Below are 15,895 nucleotides of genomic sequence, written 5' to 3' on the forward strand. Positions count from 1 at the left end.
TCTCAGGTAAGTTATGTCTTATTGTAACACCCTTGTAGTGAAAACATCAGATTCCATATGATTTTTAACTGACAACATTTTCCAGAAGTATTCCATAATTTTAGCACTGTCCATACTGTATACATTTACATATTGTGAGAAAGCCAAATACACTTGTAAATCATAGCTTCAGAATGAAAATATTTAGGCATTTACATATCACTAACCTTCAAACAGTTTAATGTAGAGATTTATACATATGCTATGTAAGTAGGATATGAGAGACAGTTGAATTAGTACATAAAGTTTTTATTTAAAGTTTTCCCCTTCCAAGCAAGCTTCATTTACACATTCTAATACTGTACAAAATTTACATTCTCTGTGACTTATTTATTCACTTTTCACTTTCTAGTAACTTATGTCTTTCTGAAATACAGAAAGCTTTACTTATAGTTCTCATAAATGCTTTTATTTATTTTGGCAAGAAATAAAAAATAAAATTCAGAACAAGTCTAAGGAAAGCAAATGTTCTTGTATAAACTGTGACTTTTGGAAGAAACAGTGACAGTTGACAACAAAAGGTTCTGAAACAGACCTCGTTCTATTCATGATGTCAGCTGAGATTTTCCCACAGAGTACTGTAACTTTTCTTTCTATATACTCATATCAAGGAAAAAGAAATGAAAGTTGATTGCACTGGATATACATATATTTATATATATATTTTTACAACGGATCCTTTGGATCTGAACATACAAATAAATACAAAAACAATGAAGATTGCACTTTACTGTAGAAACGGCATTGGATTCCAGTATACCCATTTATCTTGACGTGCTCTGCCATGAAAGCTTATCACCAAGGCATTTTTCATCTGTGGGATTTCCCTAATTATTGTTTTGAATGACACATTTGTTGAAGGATTCAACGCCATCTCTGGATGGTTAAAAAATATTTTAGGCTTTTATTTACTCCTAAAGTTGTTGCTCAAGCTCTGAAGGGCGTGAAAATCGAATGTGCATTCCTGTCAGTTTTGTCCTTTTGGTTGGCCACACTGAGACTATCTTATGCTATCCTGACCTTCTGCTCCTGAATTCCTCATGCTCCTCAAGACAACTAGCAATTGCTCGCTTAACTGAGTTCAAGCATCTCTGGTGATAACAAACAAAATATGATGAATTGGGGGAATAACGATCGTAAGTCAAGTGTCTAGAGCCACCCAAAGGTGAGGAAGAGGAGAAGTATTTTGTCAGGTGCTATAATTGGCTCCTGTGGCTCTTGTAAGTTCTGTGTTTTAGAAACAGAAAGACAACTGGAATTGTACTTAACAGAAATTATTCTTTCTTTTCATCCCTGAATTCCTGAAAACAATCTCTCATTTTTTTTTATTATGGATTAAATTTGGGTCAGACATATCATATAACAGAATCTCTAAAATAGTACGTGACTGAATTTGTCAATCCTGTCTTTTGAAGTAAATAACATGTTAGGAAAAAGCACAACCTCCATGAACTGAATAGTGACATAATGTGTTTTGTTTTAATCTTTCAGATAAAATTGAGGATACAGAATTGATGACATTGTCTAGCTTAGAACCTAGGGTAGAAAGCATTTATTACAAGAGCCAACATGTTTCTCTTTTCTGATCCCATGAGGTGCTATAAGGGCAGAAGGTGTATGAAATGAAGTTGTATAGAAACGAAGATGCCTCTCTTTAATCTTATATGATTTTCAATAACAGTGTTGCCAATGGAGTCTGTGAAGTAGCCAAAGGTTAAGAATACAGAATCAAGTGGCAATTTCTGTAATGCAGTATATTTTGCTGGCTCAAATTTGGAATCATTCTTGAACACAATATCCCCGAAATGTCAACATAGATCACATGCAGGTAGACTACAATGCACAATACTGATCTCAGGTCTCTCTGGGGCCAGTCTTCTGTATTTTATCTTTCTCCTTTTGAAAGTTAAGATTCACATGAAGAGTTTTTGTAAAGCTGGGATAAGTTAAAACCAGTCTGAAATGGAAGAGTCTGTCACCACAGGAAGTTTGGTGCGATCTGGGTTACAGACACAGTATATGTTCAAGAACAGGTCTCTTCCTTTTGTAGTTACTTATAAATCATCAGAAACCAGGGGTGGGTTTTGGCAGTTGTACCATTAGAATGCATTGTTCCTATTATAATAGTGATGTCACGTGCCATCGCTTCCTAGAATGTGATACCGTTCATTCCAGAGTTTCCTGGTGTTATTTATTGTATGGCACACAAGAGGGCAGAATAACTGTCACACAGGCAGGGCCTGCCAACGGTTCTGCTACATCTCCTTCGAGTTCTGTCCAGGTTCCTTTCTCTGGACAATAGCATATTGTAGATGACTTGTAGGCCCCCTGTAATGACAGAGGAGGGAGCATTTAGAGAAGGAAGTCAGAGAAGTGCAGCGGCAATGTTACTGAGCACATTTATTAATATATTGAAAAGAAAATATCTGTTCTCCATTCTTGCTAAATAATTCCAAATGAAAGCAATGGATTTTAAACTGTTCTATTCCAAGGTAAAAGGTAAGATTGACAAAATTTTTAAAAAAATTTTGTGTGTGTGACTAACAATAAAAGTCAAATAAATACCTAGAGGATCCTGGATGCTCAACAAATCCTAAATTGGCTGGGCCCAGTGGCTCATGCCTGTGATTACAGAGCTTTGGTAGGGAGGGCGAGAGGATCACTTGAGCCCAGGGGTTTGAGACCAGTCTGGGCAACATAGCAAGACCTCATCTCTGCATACACACCAAAAAAGATAAAAACAAATTGGGCCTGATAGTACACATCTGTAGTCCCAGCTGCTTGGGAGGCTAGGACAGGAGGATTGTGGTTACAGTGAGCTCTGATCATGCCACTGTACTCCAGCCTAGGCAACAGAGTAAGATCCTGGCTTAAATAAATAAATAGATAAATAAATAAAAATAATATACTAAAAATAGAAGTTATCCAGCTGGTTTAAGTTTTAAAAAAAAAAAGAACAAATTTACTTTAAACATTCAAATAGTTAAGACAATGATATTTCAGATTGTTGTCTCACTTTTCCATTTTTATTTTGCTACTGTGAAGAATCAGAGCTAGGATTGAAAACCAGTTTGAAGTAAACTGGACAAGAAAGTTTGTCAACTTTCTCATATATTGATTTATTTATTTTCAAGAGGCCACATGAGAAATAAAATGTCCTTAATCTTGTTTTCTTTGTCAACTTTAGAGGCTAGTGCTTGTGTAACATTTCCCTCCCCAAACCAAGGCAGCTTTGTGTTTATCATAGGAAACAAACAGAAAAGCCAACCAACCTAATAATTATTTTTTTGAAAATGCCCCAATGTCTACTTCCAAATGTATATATTCTTGCAGCTAACAATTTGTACAAGCAAACAAGTGCATACATGAATATCTAGTTACATATGTCAATACATATTTGCCTACATATAACTAATAATGTTTTAAAGCTCCCCAAAACATTATGTCACAATCTTGTTAGAGGCAAAAGAAATAAAACTAAATAATATTATTAAAACCACCAAATTAATCTTATAAAACTAACACTGGTAATTAGGAAAATATACAAATGTTCATCATTTTAAAAGTGAATATGTAATCTGCTAGACCCGATGTGTCTCCTGATGTACTGTAATTTGAACTACAAAGCCACCTTCTCAGGTATTCTTGCTAAAAAAGAAGAAAGAAGTTAGCAAAGGAAATAAAAAAAGGAAAAAGAAAAAAGCTGAATTTAATTATGCCCTTATCTCTAACTTCCAGTCTCTAGAAAATATGCAGACGGAGGACTATTTCAAATGACTCCACAAGGAAGTCATTAACCAATTTCAGAATGTAGGGTATTCTGTATAACTGACCCTCTTTTGTCAAAAAGTCAATGGCATGAAACAAAAAGAGGCTGGGTAATGTTCTAGATTGCAAGAGATACAAGAGAAATAATGATGAAATATAAGAAAGATTTGTTGGATCCTGATTTGGATATGTCAATTTGAAAAACACATCTTTTTTTTTTAAGTCAGTGGCAAATACCTGAATATAAAAATGGTTATAAATGAATTATTGTTAATATTTTGGAGAATGTATTTACACAAGTTAACGATTTTTAAAAGGTAAATACTGAAGCATTTAGGGTGAAATGATATGACATCTGGGATCTACTTCATATTGCCTGAGCCAAAGATTTTAAAAGAGGGGATAGATGAAGTGTGGCAAAATGTTGATGGATGTTGAAGCTGAATGATGGGTTAATGAGGGCCCATTCTAATCTCGATTTTTGTGTATGTTTAGAAAATTTCATGATAAAGAGGGGAAATAAGGGGAAAAATCAATGGCAAATCACACATCCTAAATAGACTTCATGAATATTGGAGAATGAATTTCCATTTTTCATGCCTTACCAGTCAGAAACCTTTCAGACTCTCTTAATGAACTGCAGACCATTTGTAAAATCACCTCAGTTTGACTTTTAGTTGGGAAGCCAGAATCACAAGATCATAGAGATAGGAGAGAAAGAGACCTGCCGCACCTTGTCATGCTGTTGATCAGCCAGCAAGCCAGTTCAACAGCCACCAGGCTGATCCTATTTTACTGCCTAAAGCAACTGACTGCTTGTGTGTAAGTATGATACTCTTAAAAGGTACGTGTGTGGAAGATAACACATTTGGAAGGATACAGAAAAAGTAAGCACAAACAAAATAAAGGAGCATGCAGTAAATGTGGACACATACCATACTCCAGCTGTAGCCTCCCACAAGGTAAATGCTGTCATCAAGCACTGCACAGCCAGGGCCGCTTCGACCCTCCAAAATGGGAGTTTGCAGTATATTCCACTGGTCACCTTTCGGGTCATAGCATTCCACAAGCATTACATCAAGGTGGGAGAAACCTAAGTGACAGAACAAAGTGGAACAACAAAATAATAAATGCTCAGGGTCCCAATTCAATGCTAGGCCTTCTTTTAAAAACAGGTCTCAAGCCAAAATAGATAATTATGGTTTTGAAGATACAAAAGCATAAATTCACTGAGATTGGGAGAAATGTCAGAAAGACCTAAAAAACCCCAAAGAAACTCTAGTTGTTTTAGATTACTTCAAAGCAAGAATACCTGAGCAGATGTCATTAGTAAAGGTTGATTATATGTGGATAGATCTTATTAATATGGTTTATTAAAACCTTATTAATAAAGGTTTAAAATAATAGTTTAAGCAAGCATTTTACAGGGCACTTACAATATGCTAGTTTTCTTTTCTAAGGACTTTATTTAAATGAACTCATTTAATCCCTTCCATCATTCTATGAGATAGTCCCTGTCCTTACTTTCATTTTATAGATAAGGGAACTTGGGGACAGAGAAAGTCAATTACTTGAGTTAAGTCACAAGTCAGTAAGTAGACAGGTTGAGATTTGAATCCGGGAGAGGCTTCAGAACTCAGACTCTTGCATACTAAATTATATTGCTTTTTCTCAAATGAATATTTAACTCTCTCAGAATGTTTTGATAAATTAAAAATATGTTGTTCAGCATCTTTTACCTGTTTCACAATTTGACTATGTTTATAAACAACTCCGATGATGTAAATGGTTTCTAATATTTACCAAGAATCAAGGTTTAGAGTAGGAGGCTGAGTACCTTTCACTGAAGAGCTTCTCCTACCGCTTCTGATAGGGTTCCCAGTGTCTGGGGCAGTACCTAGGTCACTGAGAACAACTTAAGTTCCTGGACTCTACGGGAGCCCTGCCTTTAATTTAAAGGGTGAGAAATACCTAGTGGGAGCTTCATACTCACCAAGCAGATCAAACCCTTAATGTTTTTATTTATTTTATTTTTTCCTGTAGTTAAATGCAGGCTATGGATATTTGCTAGCTGACAATCACAGTGCGTATTTTAAAGTAACCAACATACCGGATTCTTTAAAATAATTGAGAAGATGAATCAAAAAGTGGAGAAATTTTGGTCTTGAAGAGGTAGACAGGTTATTTCGGTTACTAACTTCCTACAGAAAATAAATCACATAGATGGTGGAACAACAGAACAATGTACTCACTGCAACTCCAGAGTATATTCCTTTCCTTTACCATTAAGATTATTGATGATGATTTTTGAAACATATACACTTAGAATGGGCACTTGGGCAAATTCCAGGTTCTGACCTTGGAGGCATAATTTGAAGATATATATGCCTTCTCTGTACCAATGTTATACATGGGGACTGTAATCCTCATAGAAACCACAAAGGCAAGATTAATTATCCCTCCTTTACAGACATGAGGTTAAGCGTCTTGAGTGAGACCACACAGCTAGAATGTGCATAACTAGAATCAAACCCAGGCTTAGATGCAATGTCTATATCCTATGCTCACCATGATGCCTCCTTGAGCTAACCCAGTTTTGATGTGTGTGCACTATTTCTCATTTAGATTGTCATTACCTGAGTCTTTCTGTCCAAACCCAACCTTAAATGTTAGAAGATCCTAGAGCATTTAGACAATATCTTGTGCAGAAGAAATGAAAAGAAATCACATTTTAACATAAAAGGATACAAAGTTAATATAAAACATGTCGACATAAAGGAATGGGTGTGTGACTTGAAATGAAAGAGCACCATCGAAAGAGATAAAGAATAAAAAGGGAAGAGTCACAGTAGTAAATAAAATCTTTTCCCACTGGAGAGAGCACTTAAGCTGAGCAGCAGATATGCACTAGGCTATTGGCATTTCTGAACATGAACTTGACTGAATGAACACGAACTTGGAAGTATCTACGTAAAAATTACACGTGTTCAGACTTTATTACATTTACAGGTAAACATGTATTAGGAAAATAGAAAAAACATCTAGGTCTAAACCATCTAAAAAGATATATATACTATTAAAAAATAAATGCACACATGTGTGTTATCTACCATCCTTAGATAGCCTGTTTCCCATTTAGCTCAATTTCAGGGATCACAGACTAACAGAGCTGAAGGAGATTTTAGAGATCATAGAGCAGTTTCTTCATCTTCAGATGAGGAAACTGAGGCCCAAAGCAGTTCAATAATGTTCTCGATATCATCGGTCTCTCTGTTTTCCTGTCACATTCAGTGTTACATGCATGCACATAATGTTATATATGTACACATACACTACAAAAAGTTGCAGTCACATACATATCTGGGGCAGGAAAGGTGCCAAAACATATCTCTGAAAATGCTATGCCTTAAGATTTTTATTGAAAAAAGCAACAGAATTTGATAATCATAAGTGGTTTGCTGTTCAATTCTTAAAAAATTCTAAATTTAGACACAAAAATCTGATAAATATTACCTTTTAAGAAATCACGTTAGCTTTGTGCACTTATGACTAAAGCTCTTTATGATTATTGCAAAAAACAATTTTCTGGAAAAAATTCATTACTACCACTTTGGTGATAAGAAATAATGTATTTCAGTGAATTCATTGTTACAACAAATTGTTTGTGCTCTTCAGTTATTAATGCTCCTGTTTCTTATTTTCTGTAGACATCATTATTCATTTCTTTTATGTGTATGGTAACTAAAAAATAATCCTATCTGCAGAAAAGCCAAAATAAATGCTTGCTCAAGGGTACTGCCAATTTACACAGAGTAGATTTTATTAGATCAACATGTTTTTTACTTGGTTAACTATCATTATCTAAGGAGAAACCCCCTTAGCAAGAAATATGAGATGCAAATGTTATTGTGACTAAAAAACAAAACAACAAAAAAAAGACCTTTCAAATGATTTCCTCCAATTGCATACAAGCGATCATTCATTACAGCCAAAGTGTGAATTGCGCGTTTTGTGTTCATATCTTGTTTTCGAGCCCAGACATCCATTACTGGGTCATAGCAATATAGCCATGGGACATATTCTCCATTGTGTACACCCCCTGTGAAATAAACATAGACGTACAAGTCAAGAGAGTGCTTTGGAACTGAACTTTGTAACAAAAAGTGGAGGAATTACTCGCCTGAAATGTATATTTTCCCATTGTGCACTGCTCCCGCATGAGCCGCCAGAGGCTGTGGCAAAGAGGACACATAGCGCCATTCATTTGTTTCTAGGTTATAGCACTCCACGCTGGACAAGTAGCCAGTTTCATTCCTTCCGCCAATAACGTATAAATGTTTGTCCAACCGACATGCATAGAAACTGGCTCTTCTACAATGAAAACAACCCACAGTAAATCACAAGAGGAGCTGTGAAATGTTACCTTTTGAAATAAGGTAAGCACCACCCAGGTAGTCAGGAAAAGGGGTGCATTCTGCTTCAGAAAGGGTTGCAAATCTTTAAAAATTACACATATACCTTGTAAGTCTGAGACCTTCTACAGTAATCATATGTATTGCCCTTTCTGGTTAATATTCTTGATATTAAAGTAATAGTAGGGGAGAAATTCACCAACTCTTTGTTTCAGCCCTTTTTATCTTGCTTTTTATACACTGTTAAGTGTTCATTAATATTTGGGATATTCGGTACCTTGTGAGGATATCGTAGCTCTGTAAGACAAAGTGAAAAATGAAGTAGATAATGTAACAATAATAAATTATCTTGACATTCACTTTCTTTATGGTCCTTCAAGGGTCATTGTTCCCAATTTATAAGAGAACTACATCATCAAAATTTTTCTTCAATTATCACTTTTTTTTACCCTTAGTACTACTACAAATAGAATAACTTTTGTGAACTTCATATAAAGTTCAAATTTTGCACTTATATAACCAGTTACAGGAATTTCATCTAAGTAGTTTTTTGTGTTGATTCTTAAAAGGCTATAAGATATTTTAAGTCCCTTTTTAAGAGAGGCTATTGACTATATTATCCCATTATGCCATCAGAGCAAAAGATACAAGCTGTGTTGGAAGGACTGTAGACAGAACGATCCTAAGATATGCCATCATTTAGGAGTGAGATTTGAAGATACTGAGGACCTGAATTAGAGCTGTAGTAGAAGAAGTGGAAAGGGGTGATGCAAAAGATATTTTAAAGTTAGAAAATGTAAAACTTGGCAAGTAATAAAATATGGGAGCTCAGGGAGAATAACGTTCAAATAGCAGCCAAAAATTGGGAGTTAAGATGACTAGTTTGAAACTTTAAGCAAGCTTTTGACTGTTTGCTTCTTTTTTTCATTGCTACTACTGGAATAATATACTTCACAAGGAACACATGTGATCCAATATTGAATAAGTATAAACTGTTAAGTGCCATGTCCCTCAGATAATGTAGTTTATATTTAATGAATTAATGATCTCTATTAAGATAGATGCCAAGATTCTTGTGCAATGTCGATTGCAAGACAAGGAGTGCTACAGGTTTTTATCAAGTAAACATGTTGCTTCGAGATTTTCCAGGTTGTGTTTAGGAAGTACCAAAACATTTAGGAGGTAGTGTGTAGCATGGTGATTAACGATTTGGCTTCCTGAGTAAGACTGCCTGGCTAGATGACGTATTAGGTGTGTGGCCTTTGACATGTCACCCAACCCCTCTCAGCCTCAGGTTCTCATCTGGAACATGGGGACGATAATGGTCTCTTTCTCACAGGGCTATTGGCAAATACATATAAGTGCTTGTCATAGTGTCCAGCATTTTGTTCATGTTCAGGAACTGTCAGTTAATATTACCCGGATAAAAGGTTTTTAAAAATTGACCATCAAGATGTTTGCATGTAAACGTTTCCGAATAATGTTTAAGTGACAACTAAATTCTTTAATATTCGTTTAGATGATTTGTTACCATACAGGCATGATATTTGTTATGGATGGTAATGTATTCATTTTTTAATAGTCCTGAAATTATCCTAATAGACATCATTGATAATTTTAGAGCAGTATTTTAGCTATGTTTGGTTTTTTTCTAGATTTTCTTGATATATTTGAAGGAAATATGTGCCTTGGATAATTCAGAAAGATGATGAACAACAATAATGAAAACAGTGGTAGGGAGAAAAGTAGGAATAAAATAAAGAGAAGATGAGTCAGATTTCATAAAGTAAAGACTTAACTGGGTCCATGTCTTCTGTGGGGTTCGTGAGGCTCTGAAATTGTAATAAAATGCTGTAGATAGATGTTTTTGCACATGTGCATTTTTGGGGGGAAGCTTTTTTTTTTTTGAGACAGTCAAGCTTTGTAGCCCAGGCTGGAGTGCAGTGGGCAAGCTCAGCCTCCCGGGTTCACGCCATTCTCCTGCCTCAGCCTCCCGAGTAGCTGGAACTACAGGCGCCCGCCACTGCGCCCGGCTAATTTTTTGTATTTTTAGTAGAGATGGGGTTTCACCGTGTTAGCCAGGATGGTCTCAATCTCCTGACCTTGTGATCAGCCCGCCTTGGCCTCCCAAAGTGCTGGGATTATAGGCGTGAGCCACCGCACCTGGCCAGAGGCAGCTTTTAAATGTGATCATCAAAGGGATTTCTGATCTTAAAAAAATTGAGATTTTTCTGGTATGAGGGACTAAAAATTCATCTAAATATAAAATAAGATTTCAAAGCAGTTGCAAAATTAAGTGCATACAGATAAACTACTGATTCCTTCTATTTCCTCAACCAGACTTCAGTTACTTTCTCACTGAATATGATAGGTCAAAGTTATTCTACTAGTACGTTTACCTTTTCAAGTTTAAGTGTTTCATTGAAAAGACTGACACATGTCTACAAAAATCCGTCCTAAAGTAACATATATTTTTTTTTCCACCATTGACACTAGGGTAGTTCTGTATACTTCTTCCATGTGATTCTACAGTAGGTCTAGGGGCCTCTGAAGCAGTACATTTTCTTTTTCACTAATGGGCCATCTTTAAAGAATTGGGACTATATGGGTTGTAAGCTGGTCATGGTGAGTTCTGTGCAGCATTAGTTTAGAAGAAAAGATGCCAATTAGTATGAAAACCTTCTATTTAACTGAGTTTAGATTTTGGAGAATAAGAGGAAGATCTCCCTTTGGTGAACTCATTTTCTTGTCTAAAATTCAGTTTTTTCACTTTTTATGGTCTGGTTCCTTCCTCACCGTGACACCTGGTCAGCCTGTCAGAACCTGCTCTATTTTCTAGCCAAGGCGTTCTTCATGTGACACTCCGTGTGTACTCCTAGCTTTATCCACACAGTGTCACTGTTAGGATCTAAATGGGAAAAAATCAGCAGGTTTCACTTCCTGAGGAAAAGTGCATTTTTAGGTAGAAATTCCAACAGTAAAGATTCTGAATCTTTGACTTATTCCCTTGCGTGCCCAAAGTGAGAGTTCCTGAAATGCATTTTAGAAACCTGATTGTTAATGGTCTGCCAGCAACTGTGAACATTTGCTCTAGGCTAAAATCTTACCATATCAGGTCTCTCTTGACAATGCTCCCTGCCCCTCTTCGCCACATGAAGAACATACAAGGTTTAGGCTATTTTATTTTGAGAGGAAAGTAAGTTCAAGATTGTTAAAGATTTTTTAGTGGGATTACACTGTTTCTATTTCAAATTGTTCATCTCTCCCTCCTTCAGCCTCCCCTGCCCCCACTGCCAGAAGCAATATTCAGTATTTGTGAGATAAGTTTTAAAAAGATTAATAATAATGCATACAAATATACTTTAAACCCGGTTTATTTTACAGATCTTTACAAGTTCTTTCTGGCCCTTAGAGTTGTCAGTTTATATCCTAAAGCATGAGATTGGATTACTATATCCTTACCCAGCTTGAAGTTTTGACTTTTGTCATTGGATTAAAAACAATGGATATGTTAAAAAGAATATTGTCTCCCATCGTTTCTTGTAACACAAAATATTACTAGAAACAAAATATTTAAACATTGGCGCATTTTTTTGACATATGAAATTCTTGTCTTTTATTTACTCTGTGAAATACAGGCTTTGTTCTTAACGCTTCCCAAACTGCTTTTTCTTCTATTTTTTTTAGATTAGCTAGGGGGTAAGATCTCCATAAGAATAATACTTCAAACGTCAAGTTTTACTGAAAAAAAAATTAAGTTACCAAAGCATTTCTACTGATCCAAGTTTTTAATTTTTCCTCTCCTTACTGAAGAATTAAATTCTAAATCTGAGAGCAAAACAATTCATTGGCACTACATTTAAATTTATATTTTCATCTATTCATTTCTGACAGTAAATTCATAGCCAGCAGGTATGCAATTCATGAGCCGACTCACGGTTGAGTGAGTCTGAAGGCCATGGGCCCATTTCCCTGCTAAACTGGGAAGGCGTTCTGCACTTTTTCTCTATTCTTTTGGAAGGGTTGGCTAGGTAGGGTATTCTGGGACTCAGTCTGTCAGCACTGAGTGGGAAAAGGCAGATCTCACAAATGCCCCGTCAATCTTGCAGCTCCATCTCTCCTGTGGGCTGGTTGACCCAGGCAACAATCTATAACTTAAAATGAAATTTTTCTATCGTTACCAAGCTTCCATTCAAAATAGCAAGCACAGCTCTGTAAGGGTAGGTTACCCCGGAGGTGGCTTACAATGTGTTTTCAGTATTCTCAATTGGTTTGGTGATTTCTCAGCATAATAATTTTTCAGCAGTTTGGTAGCAGCATAAGGGAAGGGGGTAGACAGGAACTTCCGGTTTCATTCATGATCTACACAATATAAAATTAACTAAATGTTTTAAGCAACTTTTCTGATCTGAAGAGTGTCTCATATATTTCTAGATTCTTTTTCCTCTTTTTTTTAAAAACCACCAATTAATCTACACTAGTAACTGATTGTACTTGCTATTTTGAATGGAAACTTGGCAACGACAGAAAAATTTCATTTTAAGTTATGGATTGTTGCCTGGGTCAACCAGCCCATAGGAGAGATGGAGCTGCAAGATTGACGGGGCATTTGTGAGATCTGCCTTTTCCCACTCAGTGCTGTAAGGAGCTCTTTATTTGGTCTATCGAGTTGATTGTTCTAAATCTAAAAAAAAAACTTCTTTTACTAGGGACGTGACATGATATACCATAATGACTTAGAAAGAAACGTTGAACAGTCCATCCTGTCAACGGTGGCTGCCGGGCGCCGACAGACCATGGCAGGTCTTTTTATCAGGTCAATGAGCTGCTAAAAATTGTCTAAGTAGGACCCTGCCATGATAGGCCATAGTGCCTCAGAGGAGGTCATTACAGACTATCAAGTAAACAATACACATTTTCAAAAAAATTACTAATTAGGTTTTGCAGCAATACTTCCCATCCTTAGGGGCTCTACAGTGGGATAATTGACCACGACGTGAGTTATGCCTCCCAAGCCGAAGGCATGAAGGTTAATTATCATGGTGTACAGCCCCCAGCAAAGGGGTCCGCGGTGATGAGATGATGACATTTCAAACATGTATTGATAGTTGTGTTTTAAGTAAAACTTTTTGGAATAGTTTTGATTAAAGGGCAAAGTGATGCAGCTGTAATAACAGCAACCAGGAAATAACCTCCAAAAGAGAGAAACAGGGTGCACTGCAGGAAGATACCAGGAAGCTTCAGATTCATTAAGTTGGTCAAACTATTAATTGACTTAGAATTATTTCCTCAGGTACCTTTGAACTAGACATTCCTAAAAGTGTCTGTGGTCCTTAATGTATCATGCCTTATCATTTTCACTGTATAGCCTTTAGTCTTCTAAGGGAGTTTTAATGTATTTACCTGTATATAGAGTAGAAAGTTAGGTCTTGAGTTTCATTAGAGCATGGATTCATGCTGTCTTGCTGCAATAAGTACATTTTTCAATAAATGGTATTGTATGAAAATTTCTTTTAGCTTGGAATTTAGGATTAAGAATCCAATTTAATCTCAGGGTAATCTACTTGAATGTTATAAAAAGAGAGATACTCAGGTGAGAGATCATGTAAGAAATAGAAAAGAGAAAGAATGCTGATGATTCCTTTTTTTTTGAGATGGAGTCTCACTCTGTTGCCCGGGCTGGAGTGTAGTGGCGCGATCTAGGCTCACTGCAACCTCCGCCCTCCGAGTTTAAGCGATTCTCCTGCCTCAGTCTCCCAAGTAGCTAGGATTACAGGCGCCTGCCATTGCGCCCGCCTATTTTTTTTTTTTTTTTTTTTTTGGTATTTTTTAGTAGAGACGGGGTTTCACCGTGTTGGCCAGGTTGGTCATGAACTCCTGACTTCATGATCCACCCGCCTTGGCCTCCCAAAGTGCATGCTGAAGAGGCAATAGGATGCAGCTTACTGTCTATCACACTGGAGAATTTGCTCAAGAGGATGTCTAGATATTATTTGAAAAGAACCAAGTGTTCAAAATCTAGGCTGTGAATTTGCATATGCAGATAAAGACATGGTGTCATGCCTGAGGAATAGCTAGGAGAGACAAACTATGTGTAAATATAGTAGCCATCTTGTCCTTTGGTAGCCAGGAGACTTGGCTGAGATAACTAACTACTCTGTATGCAAAAAATGAGATGACACGTTGGAAGACTAATTTTTTTTCAAACCTAACAAATGACTTGTTCTTGAATGTATGGATTCAAAGACATTTGGGGAGGTAAATGTAAACAAGACAAAATTTACTATTGAAATCTTAAATTTCAATATTTCATATCTAATTATCTAAATGTCTAATATTTAAATATTGAATTTTAATATTGAATATTGAATTTAATATTACATAATTTAATATTGAGTATTGAAATGTCTGTACCAAAATGCACATCATTGCAAGTATAGTGTTTTATATTTCAATTTTAGGGTTTAAATATATTATCACCAAAAAGAGGGATATAGCCAGAGAAATTTTAGCTCTGTTTGCAAAATGCCAATCAATATAATCAAGAAAGACAAGTCACACATTTTTTTTTCTTCCTACATTAGGACAAATAGTTGACTTATTTTTCTCTATTGAATTAACAAGGAAGGTCATGTAAATTGGCTAGGCCAAGTTTTGTATTTTGCCTCATATGTCTTTCATTGACTCTGTTTATCATTCCTTCTCATGAAAAATCACCTAGCACCCATGCCCCCTATAAAGCCGTCACAAACATTTCAGGTGCAAGAAATAAACACTTACCTTTCTTGCATGGGTGGAAGTTGAATCCAGCTGTTAAATCGAGGATCATAACGGCTGACAAAATTTGTACTGTGTTTGCCTGTAAAAATATATTTGAGACATTTAAAACTGAGATTCTTTTGCTGATTTGCACATATAGTAGTATTTTATAAGACGTCTCTGTTCTCAGGTTTAACAAATAGATGAATTAAGTAGAGGGAGTGCCTACCACAGCACAGGCGACGAGTCAATGGAAAAATAAATGTGCCGCCTCAAGTGTTTTTCCTCTTTCCTTCTCTTTCCTTCTTCTGTTTTTGCAATGAGTTAGGATAAAACTAAATCAACCACAAGAATCAAAGCAACTATATTTACCAAACTGGCTTTTATTACAGTGTTAGGATAAAAATATCTGGGGTGTTATTGGTGTTTTAATGCTTTAAACACAGTAAGTTATTGTCTGTAAATTATCAGTTCCACTCACATGTGCACGGCCTCTCTATCAGGGGGATTCTCTCTGTTCAATAATAGCAGCCACTACAAAAAGAGCCTGATTGGGAAAGTTAGTTTTGTTCTACACACACCATGTAAGTTCTGTGTGTGTATTTGGGGGAAGCACAGTTGCTGTGACATATACACAGGTGTATGTGCTGAAATGGGAAACATGAGTCCTCCGAGCTGCTTAACTAGCTTATCCCCTCTGTTGAGCCTGAGAAGCATGGTAATGCCTCCAAAGTATTAAAATGAATCTTATTTTATACACAAGACAAGAAATGGAAGCAAGATAATATATTACATTCTCTGTGTAGCACCTGAGATGATAATCATCTAGAGGACTTGAAGCCTTAACTCTAAGTCTGCCTTTATTTATATATGTGTAACTAAACATTGAGAGATGGGTACCAAACTTCACTACAGGA

The 15,895-nt window shown here is 36.2% G+C and overlaps 1 protein-coding gene across 2 annotated transcripts in view; it reads right to left on the minus strand.

Annotated features, from left to right (window-relative positions):
• Positions 1-272: 272 nt before the first annotated feature.
• KLHL14 (kelch like family member 14) overlaps positions 273-15,895 on the minus strand; it is a 100,508-nt gene continuing 84,885 nt past the window's right edge. For both annotated transcript variants that reach the window (XM_009192579.4, XM_021930021.2), the window contains 5 exons: positions 15,000-15,078; positions 7,988-8,178; positions 7,748-7,906; positions 4,743-4,900; positions 273-2,367 (listed from right to left, as the gene is read on the minus strand). In XM_009192579.4, coding sequence (XP_009190843.1) covers positions 2,227-2,367; positions 4,743-4,900; positions 7,748-7,906; positions 7,988-8,178; positions 15,000-15,078 — 728 coding nt within the window. In that variant the 3' untranslated portion in view covers positions 273-2,226. The remainder of the gene's footprint in view (positions 2,368-4,742; positions 4,901-7,747; positions 7,907-7,987; positions 8,179-14,999; positions 15,079-15,895) is intronic.

The sequence above is a fragment of the Papio anubis genome, chromosome 19 (assembly GCF_008728515.1).
Source record: "Papio anubis isolate 15944 chromosome 19, Panubis1.0, whole genome shotgun sequence".
NCBI classification, from domain to species: Eukaryota; Metazoa; Chordata; class Mammalia; order Primates; family Cercopithecidae; genus Papio; species Papio anubis.